The sequence below is a fragment of the Lepus europaeus genome, chromosome 2 (genome assembly GCF_033115175.1).
Source record: "Lepus europaeus isolate LE1 chromosome 2, mLepTim1.pri, whole genome shotgun sequence".
Classification (NCBI taxonomy): domain Eukaryota; kingdom Metazoa; phylum Chordata; class Mammalia; order Lagomorpha; family Leporidae; genus Lepus; species Lepus europaeus.
In genome coordinates this window covers 161,724,498-161,741,519 of record NC_084828.1, presented here as the reverse complement: position 1 = coordinate 161,741,519, position 17,022 = coordinate 161,724,498, and the positions used below count along the sequence as shown (strand labels likewise).

Sequence of the window (17,022 nt, the reverse complement as noted above, 5' to 3'; positions counted from 1 at the left end):
TTAATAAAATACACTTTTTCATATATAAACTTTGCTTAAGCTAGAGTTCTAACTTAGGATGTAATTTAAAGCAGAATTAAAATGGAGAGAAATGTTTCTGTGTTTATCCCACTGACATCGAGTTTTCTTCACTATTTTTGAGATCTTTAGAGTTTCATTCTTTTTAACATTTTGTATAGCAGATTTTGGTTTTTCTTTGTGCATTTTTGCCCCTGAACTTCTTGTGGAAGGAGAGTTTTAGCTGTAATAGCTAATGAGACACGTGTATAGTATCTACAATACAGCTTAGCTTTTTTTTTTAATCTTATTTATTTGAAAGGCAGAGATACAGAGATAGAGATCTTCCATCTGCTGATTCACCCCCCAGATGGCCACAGCTGCCAGGGCTGGGCCAGGCTAAAGCCAGGAGCCAGGAACTTCATCCAGGTCTCACACATGGTTTCAGAGACCCAAGGGTTCAGGCCATCCTCCACTGCCTTCCCAGCCACACCAGCGGGGAGCTGGACCAGGAGTGGAGTAGCTGGGATTCGAATTGCTGCCCATATGGGATGCTGGCATTGTAGGCAGTCCCTCAGCCTGTTATGCCACAAAGCAGCCCCTTATGCCACAACAGCAGCCCCTTATTTTTTTTATTTTTAAAAGATTTATTTATTTGAAAGGCAAAGTTAGGGAAGGTGAGAGAGAAGGAGATCTTCCATCTGTTGCTTCACTCCCCAAATGGCTGCAATGACTGAGACTGGACCAGTCTGAAGCCAGGAGCTTTCTCCAGTCTCCCCCATCAGTGCAGGGGCCCAAATGCTTGAGCCATCTTCCACTGCTTGGAAGACCTGGAGGAAGCTCCTGGCTTCGGTTCTGTCCAGCTCCAGCTGTTGTGGCCATTTGGGGGTGAACCAGTGGATGGAAGACCCCTCTCTGTCTCTGCCTCTCTGTAAGTCTTGATATTCAAATAAATAAAGCTTAAAGAGACCCAGATGAAGCTCCTGCTTTGGTCTTGGTCCAGCCCTGCTGTTGTTCCCATCTCGGGAGTGAACCAGCTTATGGAAGATTCTCTCTCCTCTTCCTCTCTCTCTCTCTCTCTCTCTCCCTCTCTCTCTCCCTCTCTCTCTCCCTCTCTCTCGCCCTCGCCCTCTCCCTCCCTCCCTCCCAATTCTGCCTTTCAAATAAATTAAAAAAAAAAAAAAAAAGCTGCTGCTTGAGATGCCCACATACCATATTGCTGTTTCTGGGTTCAAGCCCTGGCTCTACGTCCGAAATGTTTGAGTCTTGCTACCCACGTGGGAGATCTGAATTGATTTCCCAGCTCAGCTGTTTTGACTACTTAAGGAGTGAACCAGCAATGGGAGATTTCTGTTTGCTTGTCTGTCCCTTTCTCTGCTTTTAAAATAAATGAAAACACATTTTAGCTACATGAAAGAAAAAGACATTATAAGCAAAGTCCAGTGAACAAAGAAATGGAAATATTGGGAATAAATATGTTCAGTATAAAACTGAGCTGAAGGAAAAGTAGGTTGCACATTGCGGAATGGTGTCAGTTATATTTAGTTGTAAGTACAGGACTTTTACATGTACTAGAGGACTTCAAAGCTAGATTTTATTGAAAGTGTGGAACTGCTGCTATGTTGTACTGTGAAATTAGATGTTATGAAGGTTATATTTGATCTACGGTAGTAATGAAAAATATAGTTAAGTGGTTAGCAAGAAGATTGTTTAAGGTGCTATTAATTTATCTTGTCTCATATATTGACATTTAGAGTGATACTAATATGAAACAAATCTAATTGAGCTAGCTAATATGATTTGACTCATGATTTTAGAGAACCATCATGTGTTATGGATCGAAAGTATATTATAATTTGAGCCTAGAAGACTACAAGACATGACAGTGTTGTAAAGAGTAAGAGAAAGGAAAGTTGGTTGCATATTTGGGAACGGAAGGTGATGTTAAAAGCTTTATTTTATTCATTATTTTACTTCTATTTCATTATTTACATTGTAGATCTTTAGTTGTCTTTTATGACTTAATTTATTTCAAGTTATTAGAATAATAAAATATGTAAAGAAACATGGTGTCTAATTGTGAAACAGATTGGCAAATGATAGGTTTTAAAGTACATTCTTGGGGCCGGTGTGTGGCGCAGTGAGTTAAGGCCCTGGCCTGAAGCTCCGGCATCCCATATGGGCACCGGTTCAAGACCCGGCTGCTCCACTTCCAATCCAGCTCTCTGCTATGGCCTGCGAAAGCAGTTGAAGATGGCCTAGGTCCTCAGGCACTTGCACCCGCGTGGAAGACACAGAAGAAGCTCCTGGCTCCTGGCTTCGGATCAGCATAGCTCTATCCATTCCAGCCAGTTGGGGAGTGAACCATCGGATGGAGGATCTCTCTCTCTCTGCCTCTCCTCTCTCTCTGTTTAACTCTGACTTTCAAATAAATAAATAAATCTTTAAAAAAATGAGGATTAAACTAAGGAACAAGAATTCACATATTTATAAAAAAACAGTTCTCAGTTGTGATGAAGCTGTATCTGCAAATTTGGCTCTGAAATGAGTAAAGCTATCATGTTACTAAAATCAATAGGTAAAATATTTCACCTGGACTACTGGCTATATTTAGTTACTGTTACTTATTATAAGAGCCTCTATTCTATACCATTCAGGGCTTAAACTGGTGACTTTGTGATAGAATAATCTGAAAGACCTGAATTGGATAATACTTAAATATTTTAAAATCAGATTAATTTAGTGACAATGATTGCCACAATACAAATAACCCTCTTAACATTTAGGCTGAGAATGGGAAACATTTCAGGCTATTTTTTCCTTCTCCTGTACTAACATAATGGTACACTCATTTAAATGTAATTAAATGGGCCACTGACTCTGCAGAGGTTGTGGCTCACAGAGAGTAGATACAAATGGTAGAATCAAGCAGGAAGAATGTGACTGGTGTATATTAAAAGAAAACTGAATCTATAGTTGACTGGTTGCCAAAGCTTTGTGTCTCTTGTGTGTCTTTTGGTGGCACCAGGGTTTATGAAGATATGCCTCTTTTTACCCTCTTTGGGATGTTGAGAAGAATTTCTCCTGAAAAGTTGCACTATTACTTTGCAGATTTTATGATGTTTATTACAGTTATACTTCAGGGATAGAAATGTATGTTTTCATTATTTTCTTGATGGATTAGAGTCTTCCAACTGATGTCTTATAATAATTTTTGTTTATCCTGGATTACTTTATATTTTGTGAAAATTAATGTATGTTTAATTTTCAGCTTTAAATTCTGCTTGCTTACAGAGAATCTAACATTATAAGCATTTGGAATAATGGGAAAGGCATTCCAGTAGTAGAACACAAAGTAGAGAAAGTGTATGTTCCTGCTTTAATTTTTGGACAGCTTTTAACATCCAGTAACTATGATGATGATGAGAAAAAAGTTACAGGTAAAGTCTGGAATTTTGATGAATATTTTTATAAAATAAAACCTTTAACTTATTTTTGTATCATATATTTAAAATAAAGAAACCTGTGCATTTTTCTTTTTGTGGAAAGCCTTTTCAGAATTAGTATCTATAAAAATATTGATATCATGTGTAAGTATTATTTTCATTATGTAATTTGAGAATGATTTTTTAATGGTAATATAGCACCTCTCATGTTAGACTTGCTGGAACTCTTAGCCTGACAGTTTAAATTTTGATTTAGATGAGACTGCTGTGTTGCTTATATATATTAATTTATTATATAAACACCATTTCTTTTGGTATTAAATTACTTTTAAGCTATGTTTTCCTTTAGAGGAAGAAGATCGAAAATCTAGACTGTATGAATAAGAAAATGCTTTTACCCAAACTAAATGTTTTCCTACTTATATGTGTTACTCAAGTAAGTTGATAGGTTCTTTGTAAAACCAAGACCCAAGGAAATGACATGAATAGAGAAAAGTGACTTTGATAGGAAGTTCAGATTTCATACTCATTACTATGTTGTAGGGTATAGGAAATTAATATTTTTGAAATTGTGATGAACATGAATTTATAAAATTTTGATTACACTGCTATATATGAGAAATCTTAACTGTATTTTACTTTAATAGAGAAAAAACCTATACCATAGCATACTCAGTTGACGATTAATATGCAATGAGTGGAACTGTTTTGTAACTGACTTGCTTTGAGGTAGTGAAGCTAATAAAGATTCTCTAAAATCATTTTCACTAAATCTTTCACTTTTTTTTTTTTACAGGTGGTCGCAATGGTTATGGTGCAAAACTTTGTAATATTTTTAGTACAAAGTTTACAGTAGAAACAGCTTGCAAAGAATACAAACACAGTTTTAAGCAGGTATAATAGAAATTTTTAAAAAATATTTTTTGTTTTGTTGAACTAATGGAATCTTAGGTAAATTGCAGTTACCACATTATTTTTTTTAAAGGATTAAGCAAGTCAGCAGAATCAGGATAAATCGGAATGTCTGGTAGATTTTATATTGAGCCTGTTTTTCTTTTTCTTTTTCTTTTTTTTTTTTTTTTTTGACAGGCAGAGTGGATAGTGAGAGAGAGAGAGAGACAGAGAGAAAGGTCTTCCTTTTTGCCGTTGGTTCACCTTCCAATGGCCGCTGTGGCCGGCATATCGCGCTGATCCGAAGCCAGGAGCCAGGTGCTTCTCCTGGTCTCCCATGCGGGTGCAGGGCCCAAGGACTTGGGCCATCCTCCACTGCCTTCCCGGGCCATAGCAGAGAGCTAGCCTGGAAGAGGGGCAACCGGGATAGAATCCGGCGCCCCAACCGGGACTAGAACCTGGTGTGCCGGCGCCGCAAGGCGGAGGATTAGCCTATTGAGCCGCGGCGCCGGCGACTTTTTCCATTTCTTATCAGTTGTAAAACTGATTTGTGAGGTTGGAAATGGAGATGGTTTTGGTAAATGAATGTATTTAGTGAGTTGAGTCTATTATAAAATGTAGAGACATTATAGAAATACTTGAATTTTTTTTCTTTTAAAGACATGGATGAATAATATGATGAAGACCTCTGAAGCCAAAATTAAGCATTTTGATGGTGAAGATTACACATGTATAACATTCCAACCAGATCTGGCCAAATTTAAGATGGAAAAACTTGACAAGGATATTGTGGCTCTCATGACCAGAAGAGCATATGATTTGGCTGGTTCATGTAAAGGGGTCAAAGTCATGTTTAATGGAAAGAAATTACCAGTAAGTTTCTTCTAAAATAGTTTATACCTTTTTATTGATAGAATATAGTTGGAATTTGCTTTCTAAATGTCATTTGGTATGTTTAGATGATTTATATTTAAAGTGATTATTGATACGTTTGGATTTAAATCTACCATTTTGCTAACTGATCTCTATTCATTGTATTTGTTCTTTGTTTCTTCTTACCTTTTATTCTGCCTTCTCTAGTTTTAATTGAACATTTTATGAATCTGGTTTGTCCCGTATTATTTCTTATTTATACTTTTGATAAACATCTTTTAGTGGTTTCTCTAGGATTTACAGTAAGTTCTACTTTTGGAAATGGTTTGAACCCACCACTTTATTTGCAGTGAAAAGACTTTATAACAGTATAATCCTAGTTCCTCCCACTCATTCATTGCTTTTATACATGTTAGTTTTACCTATGTTATAAATACCAGATGGGGAAGCAAGAGAGAATGAGCCAGAAGAAACACTTGAAAAGATAATGGCAGAAAAATTTCTAAAACTGGAGATACTGTTATTGCTTTAAGCAGTTAGTTTTCATGGCAATTGAAAATATAACAAAAGACTATACTTCACCTTCTTTTTTCCCACTTCCAGTGTTCTTCATTTCTTGTTGTAGATCTAAATTGTATAATTGTATAATTTGTAAAAAGTTTTTTTTTTTTTATTAACATGTATTTGAAAGAGAAAGAGAGATCTTCTATCTATTGATTTCACTTCCCCAATTCCTGAACAGCCAAGGGTGGGCCAGACCAAAGTATTCTTCCACATGGGTGGCAGGGATTCGACTGAGCCAGCACCTGTTTCCTACTTTAAGGGTGTGCATTAGCAGGAAGCTGGAAGTGGAAGTGGAGCTGGGACTTGAATCCAGGCACTTTGATATGGAATGTGGGTACTGCAGTGGTCTCTTAACTGCTCTGCCAAATATTTGCTCCTAAATTTCTGATCTTAATCCTGTTCCTTCTGCCTGGAGATCTTTCTTTAATATTTCTTGTAGGACATTACTGGCAGTGAATTTGTTCTGTTTGTGTCTGAGAAAGTCTATTTTTCCTTCACTTTCAAAAGATATTTTCATTTGATATCAGAATTGTGTATGACAATGTTATGCCTTGTTCTCTGTTCCTTCTGGTATTACAACTACATGTATTAACATTATACTGTTTGGTATTGTCTAAGCATCTAGGATGATTTTTCCCGTTGTTTTCTCTATTTTCTTTGTGTTACTTCAATTTTTGTTGTCCTGACTTCAAATTCATTTGTGTTTTTCCTCCACTGCATCAAATCTACTCATGAGCCTGTTAAAGGTGTTCTTGACCTTTGTGAAGGTGTTTTTGATGTTTAGCATTTCCATTTTTTCTTACAGTTCCTATTTCATTGCCGAAGTTGCATGTTGTTTGTGTTTTCCATTAGAGACTTTAACATATTAATCATAATTATTTTAAATGCTCTGATACATGCTACAGCATCTGTAGCATGGTCTACAGTCTGGTACTGATGATTACTTTGTTTTTACAGAGTATTTATTCTTGCCTTTTGGCATGCATTGTAAGTTTTCTGTTGAAATGTTGTGTAGGATAGTAGATACTGAGGTAAATAGGTATGGAATTTTAGTCTATCCAAGAATTTGGTTGTTTAAAGTTTTTCACTGTATTTACTAGGGTCGATGTTTGCTGCTTCTATGGATACCAAATCTTCCAAATTTTTTGTTGATTTTTGCCTTTTCTTGGCTTTGAGACTGCTGTTTGAGCTCAAATACCCTTTAGGTATAATCTGTCTCTTGCAGCCGTTTCAGCTAAAATCTACTGTTATTGCAGGCTTGTTAACATGGTTGTAGAGGTGTTCTCTAATATTTTACCTCTAAGCCTTTCTCCTAACTGCAAACAGGTATCCACCAATGTTCTCTGTCTTGAGGCACCTGCTCTGCGATATAAGCTTTTTTGGTGTTATCTTGTGGGTAAGACTGATGTGTTTGGGTGCTTTTCCAGTGACTGCTGTTCCTCTGGCCAGCTTTCCTATGATCTTGATTCTTTGATGGATTTGTGAGAAATTATTAATTTGTTGTCTAACTAGTTGCTTTTTTGTAAGGATGAAAGCTGCTTCTTTTTCAGCCCTCTATAATGTTGAACTCATGCTGGAAATCTACCTTGTCATTTTAAAAACTTAAATTTTTGAAAGGTTTTTATAATGATTTACCTGTCCAGCTATCTTTTCATATCCTGTTTATCTAGAACAAAAGAATTCTTTTTTTAAAGGGAGAGTTGAAGGAAAATAGGCAAAACTCATTGGAGGTTTGGATCTATGGAATAAAAGCTGTTTGAAATGAGAGGAAATGCAAACATAAGTGCCTAATGGCATTCAGCTATTTGATCTGCCAATTTGCAGTTATTTATGCTTCTGTTTTTTAAATTAATAGGTAAATGGATTTCGAAGTTATGTAGATCTTTATGTGAAAGACAAATTAGATGAAACTGGAGTGGCCCTGAAAGTTATTCATGAACTTGCAAATGAAAGATGGGATGTTTGCCTCACACTGAGTGAAAAAGGCTTCCAGCAAATCAGCTTTGTAAATAGTATTGCAACGACAAAAGTAAGTGTGTAAATTTTTTGTTTTCACACACACACACACACACAAAGCCACAGAAGTTAACTTGTTCACTCTATAGCCAAAATAGCTTATTTTAAAAATCCTGGCTGTCATTTTGAAACTCACATCACTTTGCAAAATAGTTAATAATACTAACATCACAAAGTTGAGAATATTAAAACATTTATTCTAGAGAAGGTGATTATGTAAGTATCTTGTTACCCTAACTATAGAAGACTTTGGACCCATCCTTTGTTCTTTGCCTCTTTAGGGTGGACGGCACGTAGACTATGTAGTAGATCAAGTTGTTGGTAAACTGATTGAAGTAGTTAAGAAAAAGAACAAAGCTGGTGTATCAGTGAAACCATTTCAAGTAAGTGATAATTTCTATATTCTCCTGAATTGTTATCCATCAGTTTTGCTATTGACCTCTTTTTTTATTTTTGTGGTTATTTTTTTCAACAGGTGAAAAATCACATATGGGTTTTTATTAATTGCCTTATTGAAAATCCAACTTTTGATTCTCAAACTAAGGAAAACATGACTCTGCAACCCAAAAGTTTTGGATCCAAATGCCAACTGTCAGAAAAATTTTTTAAAGCAGTGAGTAAAATTTGTAATATTTTTCATTGTTATTATTGAGAGTTAAGCAGTTTTCTTGATTTATTCATTTGTGATTGATTTCTCACTCTTATTAACAGTGAATATAGGCAGGCTTATACCACAAACTAGTATACTTAATTCTGATAACTTTAAAGAATAGACCTCACTGTTTCATAAAACCATTGATTATTTTGTCAAAAACTAAAATAGGGAGTAACTAATTAGTGTAACTAATTGTATCTTTAGCTTTGTTGCATTGGCCATTGTAAAGCTCAGGTTTCTCGTTTACAAGTATACAAATCATTCTGGACTCCTGGTTTCATATTTTCTGTTCTCATTTCAACTTCATCTTCTGACTTTTAGCTTCATGTATTTATTTTACTGTGGTAACATATAAAACCTATTTTCTACATATTTAAAAATTTTATTTTACTTGGCACATATTTTAGTCACCTTAATTTTTCTAAAATGAGAGGCCAATTAAAAAAAATCTAAGACTTGTAATTGAGCCTTACTGCTATTAGTAGCTCTTGTAATCTGTTATATTAAGATTTGCTTCAGTTCCTTTGTTCAGCAGTACCACTGGTAAACATTTAGTAGGTTTCTGTGAAGTGTCTTTCAATATTTGGCAATGGAAATGTAAAGATGAATGAATACCAGTTTGAGAGACAACAGTTGCCCTAAAAGAACATATTTGTCACATTCCAAGGGATATTTTCAAAGGCTTCAGGAATAGAAACAGAAGTTGATTTTACTATCTGAAGTACTTTTAGATGTAATCAATGAATTCTGAGCACAAATTACCCTACACAAATACTAATCACAAAGGTCTATCCTAGTAACAGTTGTTCCCATGATTGACTTGATTTTAGATTTTATATCTTACCATTTTAGGTGGAATAAATTTTGTTTTGGCAATACATTTCACCTCTTTGTGTTAATGTCTTCATCTAATAAAGCATTTCATTCATCTAAAATCACCAAGATGATAAAATATGATTCTTAGGGCTTGGAATTGGAAATTCTTAGCTTTTTTCTTTTTATTAACACCTTGACATATATTGATTCATTGCAGAGAATAAATAATATGTAATGTTAGGATAGTTAAACTAAACTGTTTAAGCAATAAGGTTATTTGTAAGTTCTCAACTTTATGTTAATGTTCCTTTCATATTAATAATTTTTATGTCATAAAATTCAAGACTCATATTTTGTATTGAAGGATATCTAGAATTTGCCGTCTAATAAATTCATGAATTAATCAGCTTTTACTCTGTTAACTTTAATAAAATTAACTTGTAACAAAAACAATGTATATTCCTCAATGAGTTTATCTAGAATTTTTTTTACATGTAGCAAAATCATCCTTTCTTCAAGTATTTAGATTTCAGTACAATAGGTGGTTGTGATAGCTGCCTGAGTTAGTTTTACTGTGATTAAAATTTTTTGACATGTATCATTATTATTGTCATCACCATTACTGTTTTACCTTAAAACTGCCCAGGTATGCCTTTAAGTTCTATAAGTTTTATCTAAGTTTTAAACTACTGGCTTATTTTTTATACCATTATTCTTTGATTGTTAGGCTTCTAATTGTGGCATTGTAGAAAGTATCCTGAACTGGGTGAAATTTAAAGCTCAGACTCAGCTGAACAAGAAGTGTTCATCAGTAAAATATAGTAAAATCAAAGGTATTCCCAAACTGGATGACGCTAATGATGCTGGTAAGGTTCAGTATTTTTGTTGTTTCTGTTTTGTATTAAGATTTTGATTTAATTTTATTTTGTTCAGTTATAGAAAGTTTCCATTTTCCATATATAATTAGTCTATGATTTTCTCCTCAGAATATAATTTTACTTCATTGAAATTGCCACATATACCACATGTTAGTGATTCTCAGGAGATAGGAATTCAGTAAAATGTATAATGTATACATAATGTATGATGGCTCTTACAGTCTACCCCTATCATTATTGTGATTGTCAATTTTTCTGGTTTCTGCTATATGCAATTTTTAATTTCTCTCAGGAGGCAAACATTCCCTGGAATGTACACTGATATTAACAGAGGGAGACTCTGCCAAATCACTGGCCGTGTCTGGATTAGGTGTGATTGGGCGAGACAGATACGGAGTTTTTCCACTCAGGGGTAAAATTCTTAATGTACGGGAAGCTTCTCATAAACAGGTATATATACATCTACACATTTATGACATTTCTAATGGTTTACTGAAATTGTTGAACTTTTATATATTCAACACTAACATACTTTAAATAATTTTCCTTTTTGCACAGATCATGGAAAATGCAGAAATAAATAATATTATTAAAATAGTTGGTCTGCAGTACAAAAAAAGTTATGATGATGCAGAGTCTCTGAAAACATTACGTTATGGAAAGATTATGATTATGACTGATCAGGTTTGCACGTTATCACATATTTAAAATTCATATCTTCTTCAGGTTGTAGATACGTTCATGTGACTTGCTCAAAAATTGTATGTTAAAGAGAAATAACATTGATTAGTGGAATCATTTGTGTGTAACACATTTTACATTATCAGTTTTTTGGATTATAGTCTTATAGGTTGTTTACGAATATTTTTAAATAGAGTAAATGTTAGATGAATTGAGCATAGTATAGCATTATGACAATGAAGCCTGTACATAAATGGGAACACAGTGACAGATGCAAGTGAGAAAGATCACTAGAATAATGGTTAGTATTTTTATGTGTTGGCATATTTGGGGATGCACAAAAAGCAGGGGAACATGAATAGTAAAATGATAGTAAAATAGAACAAGAAAATTTTCTGAATTTTTAATTGAAAAAGCTTCTATATAGTTTGAAGCAGACATTTTTCGATTTTTATGTCAAGAAAAGACAAAGACTTAAAAGTATTTCTACTCCATAGATTTTTTTTTCCTTGCATCGCTCAGTGAAGTGGCATGTTTCATGTATTTTCTAATCTTAAACCATTCTTCTAGTGAAATCTGTGTAAGCTGTAAAACAGATACAATGATAATATATTTTATAATGATAGGAATACTCAATTTGCGATGAGCTATATTCTTTATTTGCATTTTAAGAAATCTTCATCTAAATACCTATTTTGTAAAATGCAGTTCTAAAATTTGAATGAAATTTTGCCTCTTTGCTGTATTTCTAGACTTAAACGGTTAAAAGTAATTTTATTTTGTTAAATTATTATGGGACTTTTGATTTTATTAACATTTAGGATCAAGATGGTTCTCATATCAAAGGCCTGCTTATTAATTTCATTCATCACAATTGGCCATCACTTTTGAAGCATGGTTTTCTTGAAGAGTTCATTACTCCTATTGTAAAGGTACTTTTACATTATTATATTTTTGTACTGTTGTTTTAAAGGGTAGCAGAAACATTAATTTTTTTTCTTAATTTAAGGCAAGCAAAAATAAGCAGGAACTTTCCTTCTACAGTATTCCTGAATTTGATGAGTGGAAAAAACATATAGAAAACCAGAAAGCCTGGAAAATAAAATACTACAAAGGTTTGTGTTTTAAAGTAATTAAGTTTTGTGAGGTGCTACTGATACAACTATTTTTATTAGAGTAATCTAAAAAATGCATTGTAAATTTGCTTCTTTAGACTTCAAAATAAGCTATTGCTGATTTTTAAAAAAACTGTTCTTAGACCATTTTAGAAAAGCAGAGAGTAATATAGTGGATTCTTCCTGTATTTTAATAGTCACCATTTCAACCTCTCTCTCACTACCCCATTAGTTTGAAATAACTTTTAGGCATCATCATATTTCATCTCTAACTAGTTTTATATGTGTCTCTAAAAGAAATTTCTTATTTTTGCTGTCCTTAAATATTCACCCTGTATTAATTCTACATAAATGTAATAAAAAGTTTATAGGTTTTATTTTCAAAATTTTATTAGCTATGCTGCTTTTTTAAAAAGATTTTATTTATTTGAGAGGTAGAGTTATAGACAGGGAGAAGGAGAGGCAGAGAGAGAAAGAAAGGTCTTCCATCGCTGGTTCACTCCCCAAATGGCTGCAAACAACGGGTGCTGAGCCAATCTGGAGCCAGGAGCTTCTGCTCAATCTCCCATGTGCATGCAGGGGCCCAAATACTTGGGCCATCTTTCACTGCTTTCCCAGGCCATAAACAAAGAGCTAGACTGGAAGAAGCATCAGCGCTTATAGGTTTTATTTTAAAATCAGGATTCAAACACATTGCATTTGATAAGTTTCTTAAATTTTTTAGTATAGTGCTTCTTGTTTCTTATTTTTCCCTTGCAATTTATTTGTAAAAAGTTAGACTATGTAATTTCTCATATTTTAGATTTTGCTAATTGTGTTCTATAGTTTCATTTAATATATAGCATATTCCTCTGCCTCTTCTTTTCTGTTAACTAGCAGTTGAAATGGAGGCATGATCAGATTGTGTTAGGTTTGCTTGGCAAAACCATTCAATAGGTAGCATTGTGTACTTATCTCAGGAGGCATGCATTATCTGATTTGTCTTTGTCTATCAAGACTGATTAGGGCTGGTGCCATGGCTCACTTGGTTCGTCCTTTGCCTGTGGTGCTGGCATCCCATATGGGCGCTGCCCAGTTCTAGTCCTGGTTACTCCTCTTCCAGTCCAGCTCTCTGCTGTGACCCGGGCAGGCAGTGGAGGATGGTCTAAGTGCCTGGGCCCTGCACCCGCATGGGAGACCAGGAGGAAGCTCCTGGCTTCGGATCGGTGCAGTGCCAGCCATGGCGGCCATTTGGAGGGGTGAACCAACGGAAGGAAGACCTTTCTCTCTGTCTCTCTCTCACTGTCTGTCAAATAAAAATAATAAAAAAAAGACTGATTAATTGATATTGGTGTTGCTAAATTGATTTATTTATTATAACTTTCCCCACTAGCTTTTCACTTAATGGTTTTAAAAAGTCATTGATGTTCCTCACTTAAAAATTGTGCAGGATTGGGTACCAGTACAGCTAAAGAAGCAAAAGAGTATTTTGCTGATATGGAAAGGCATCGCATCTTGTTTCGATATGCTGGCCCTGAAGATGATGCTGCCATTACCTTGGTAATTAAATTTCTTTTAATTAAACTTTCCACAATTTTTCTCCAAGTCTTTATTTCTTATAAAACCTTTTTGAAATTTTAATGCCCAAAGTAGATAATTTTCTTTTTCCCCAGCTTGTGCTCTGCTTTTATACTTCTTTAGTTGAAAGACTGCTAAAATGTATTTTTTGATTAAAACCATTGGAAAAACCTTAATTTACCAAATTAATAGTAATTTTCCATTTATACATTGTTTTATAATGAAATTCATTGTATTTTTAATGTGTAAAATCATTACTTGGAATCTTTCAGGCATTCAGTAAGAAGAAGATTGATGACAGAAAAGAATGGTTAACAAATTTTATGGAAGATCGGAGGCAGCGTAGGTTACATGGCTTACCAGAGGTTAGTCATAAAGAGTGGTGATCTAGGGGAAGAAGGAGAGAGAGAGAAAATGAAATTCATGCAGTAATAATGACACTATTGCTATATAACTTTTCTCTTAGCAATTTTTATATGGTACAGCAACAAAACATTTGACTTACAATGATTTCATCAACAAGGAATTGATTCTGTTCTCAAACTCAGACAATGAAAGATCTATACCATCTCTTGTTGATGGTAAGTAACCTTTGTTTAAAAACTAGTTTAATTTCATATTTTAAAACATCCTATGAGACATTTAAAATTCTTACTGGAAATGTTGTGATGTATATGAAGAACTGATTCAGAGAAATTTAAAGGCCTTTGTGCTTTTGGGATATGTTTTAATAGGGCTGAAATTTTTAACTTGAAATCTTTAAATGCTTTGTGTTTCTCAGTAAAATTAATTTTTAAGAGTAATATTTAAAGATTTAGCCCAAGTTGATTGTAGAATTCCTAAAACGAAAAGTTTTATTTATCAGAGGCTAAATTTTTAAAATACCCACATAACCTAGTGCTTTATTTAACTTGATGAAAAAATTTAAAAACTGATTCTCATTAAAGCAAATTTTGGTCTATCTAGAATTTTTTTTCAATCTCTAACTTTTAGAAAATGTGTTGATCTTTATTTTCAATTTTTTTTCCCCAGCTAACAGCAAATGATTCTATCCATTTGTCAAGTTCTTGCCTGAAATTGCTTCCTTTCTATAAAGTTCTCCCTAGCATTTCTAGTCTAAATTGATCTCAGATGCCTGTACTTCTCTGCCAGTTATTGTATGCTTCTTATTTTACCTGCATTAATTTTGCCTACTTGTTAGACTATAACATTTCTAGAGAAGTGAACAATATTATCCTTTTGTTGTTGCTACATGCTCTGGCTCTACAGTGATGATGGCAATAGTTTGTATATACTGAAAAGGTTATTACAGTGTTTATTGGCTTACATCAAGGAGAATGATAAAGAAGCAGAGTGCTTTGTTCACATTGCTTCATGTAATCTTTCTGATGAATGTATTAAGAGTGTAGTGATTTCTGTATTCTGATGACCAAAATAAGAACTTCCAGAGTTTGGTACAAGTGAGCAGTTCTTTATACCTGAAGCTTGTCTTTTAATTGGTGATTTGTTTTTGGAATAGATGGAGATGACATGAAAACATGTTAGTGTGTACTCACTTTGTTATAGAATTTCAAATAAAAATTTTGGTCGGCTCTTCAACAGCAAACTATATTCTTTTGTGTGTGTGTGTACACACACATATACGGAACATTGTTTCCACTAAAAGAATTGTTAACAACTATACCTTGAAATGGTGTTTTTAAAAGACTATTGCCCTTTTTGAAAAATAGGTTTTAAACCTGGCCAACGAAAAGTTTTATTTACCTGTTTCAAGAGGAATGATAAACGTGAAGTGAAAGTTGCCCAGTTGGCTGGATCTGTTGCTGAGATGTCTGCCTATCATCATGGAGAAGTAAGCATTGAAATTGGAATAATCTGAGAACTGTAGTCATTGGCATGCAGAATGGTAATTTTACATAAGAACATGCCTTTCCTTTTATGAGGTCTTTGGAAATGTAAAAGAATTGGGTTTGGATTTAGTATAAATTGAGAAGGTATGGACAATTTAGAATATGAATGCTATATTCTGTTTCTATTTTACAGCAAGCATTGATGATGACAATTGTGAACTTGGCTCAGAACTTTGTGGGAAGTAACAACATTAACTTGCTTCAGCCTATTGGTCAGTTTGGGACTCGACTTCATGGTGGCAAAGATGCTGCAAGCCCTCGTTATATTTTCACAATGTTAAGGTAAATATTTCCTGATACAGTAGTATAAAATTTGGTTTCAAGTTAACTGGAACTAATTAAATAATTAATAGAATTGTAGCTGTAAAGATATGATTGCCTAGTTATTTTGTTGAGGGCTCCAAATTACTATTAATTCTATTTTATTTGAGAATAGTTTTAAGTTTACACAATAAAAATCATGGGATAGCAATACAAAGAATTCCCATATATCCCTCACTCTACATAAAACAGCTGAATGTGATTCATTAAAATTGTTTCAAATTATTTGATTACAAATAGAAGTATGTTAACCTTCATTTTTAGAAATTATTGGTGAATGTAGGAATTTTTTTTCCTGATTCATTGTTAATCTTATGGCTGAGAATAGATTATGTGTTTGATTCAGAAAAATAGGAAATCCTTAAAGTTTTTGCTAATATTTAAAAACTTAGGGCTAAGTAATAAAAAATAATGCTAATTTTTTGTCTTTATGCTCAAGAGAAATATATATATATATGGTAATAAGTTTAGAAAATCTTATTTTTTAAAGACTGATTTCAAAGGCAGAGTTAGAAAGGAAGAGACAGATTTTTTCCATCTGCTTGTTTGTTCTCCAAATGGCTGCAATGACATGGGCTGGGCTAGGCTTAAGCCAGGAGCCTTTTAATCCCATCAGGGTCTTCCCACATGAGTAGAAGGGTCCCAGGCATCTTCTGCTGCTTTCCCAGGCATGTTAGTAGGGAGCAGGATTGGGAGTGGAGCTGTAGCGACTCCAATCATTACAGGCAGCAACTTAACCCACTGCACTACAATGTTGGCCCTGATGAATTTTATTGTTAAGCACATGTAGTCAAAATTTATAAAAATATTATTTTTAAGTTTCTTGCAAAGTAAAGTCCTCGTTAGGTATTACTTGCCAAAGCAATTGCTTTTTCTGTTTTCTTTTTTCTTTCATTAGCTCTTTAGCAAGATTACTTTTTCCTGCTGTGGATGACAACCTGCTTAAGTTTCTTTATGATGATAATCAACGTGTAGAGCCTGAGTGGTATATTCCCATAATTCCCATGGTTTTAATAAATGGTGCTGAAGGCATTGGTACTGGATGGGCTTGTAAACTACCAAATTATGATGCCAGGGAAATCGTGAACAATGTCAGGCGAATGCTAGATGGTTTGGATCCTCATCCCATGGTAATTATTTGGAACTTATTGCATATATTCTTTATTTAACACAATAACGAACTATAGAGTACATTCATTTTAGAAATGAGATATTTTAAACATATTTTAAAACATAATAGGCAGAAAAACCTTTATTAGAGTTAACTTGATGTATACTTCCAAAAACGAACTTTTGAATGAG

General features: G+C 34.0%; 1 protein-coding gene across 1 annotated transcript in view; it reads left to right on the top strand.

Moving 5' to 3' along the window:
* Positions 1–17,022, top strand: part of TOP2B (DNA topoisomerase II beta) — a 68,040-nt gene that overhangs the window by 24,726 nt on the left and 26,292 nt on the right. The window contains exons 5-21 of the mRNA XM_062215354.1: positions 3,292–3,437; positions 4,240–4,337; positions 4,995–5,207; positions 7,627–7,800; positions 8,069–8,170; positions 8,263–8,400; positions 9,986–10,124; positions 10,429–10,586; positions 10,695–10,820; positions 11,639–11,749; positions 11,827–11,932; positions 13,362–13,471; positions 13,762–13,854; positions 13,956–14,070; positions 15,220–15,341; positions 15,533–15,681; positions 16,619–16,850. Coding sequence (XP_062071338.1) covers positions 3,292–3,437; positions 4,240–4,337; positions 4,995–5,207; positions 7,627–7,800; positions 8,069–8,170; positions 8,263–8,400; positions 9,986–10,124; positions 10,429–10,586; positions 10,695–10,820; positions 11,639–11,749; positions 11,827–11,932; positions 13,362–13,471; positions 13,762–13,854; positions 13,956–14,070; positions 15,220–15,341; positions 15,533–15,681; positions 16,619–16,850 — 2,332 coding nt within the window. The remainder of the gene's footprint in view (positions 1–3,291; positions 3,438–4,239; positions 4,338–4,994; positions 5,208–7,626; positions 7,801–8,068; positions 8,171–8,262; positions 8,401–9,985; positions 10,125–10,428; positions 10,587–10,694; positions 10,821–11,638; positions 11,750–11,826; positions 11,933–13,361; positions 13,472–13,761; positions 13,855–13,955; positions 14,071–15,219; positions 15,342–15,532; positions 15,682–16,618; positions 16,851–17,022) is intronic.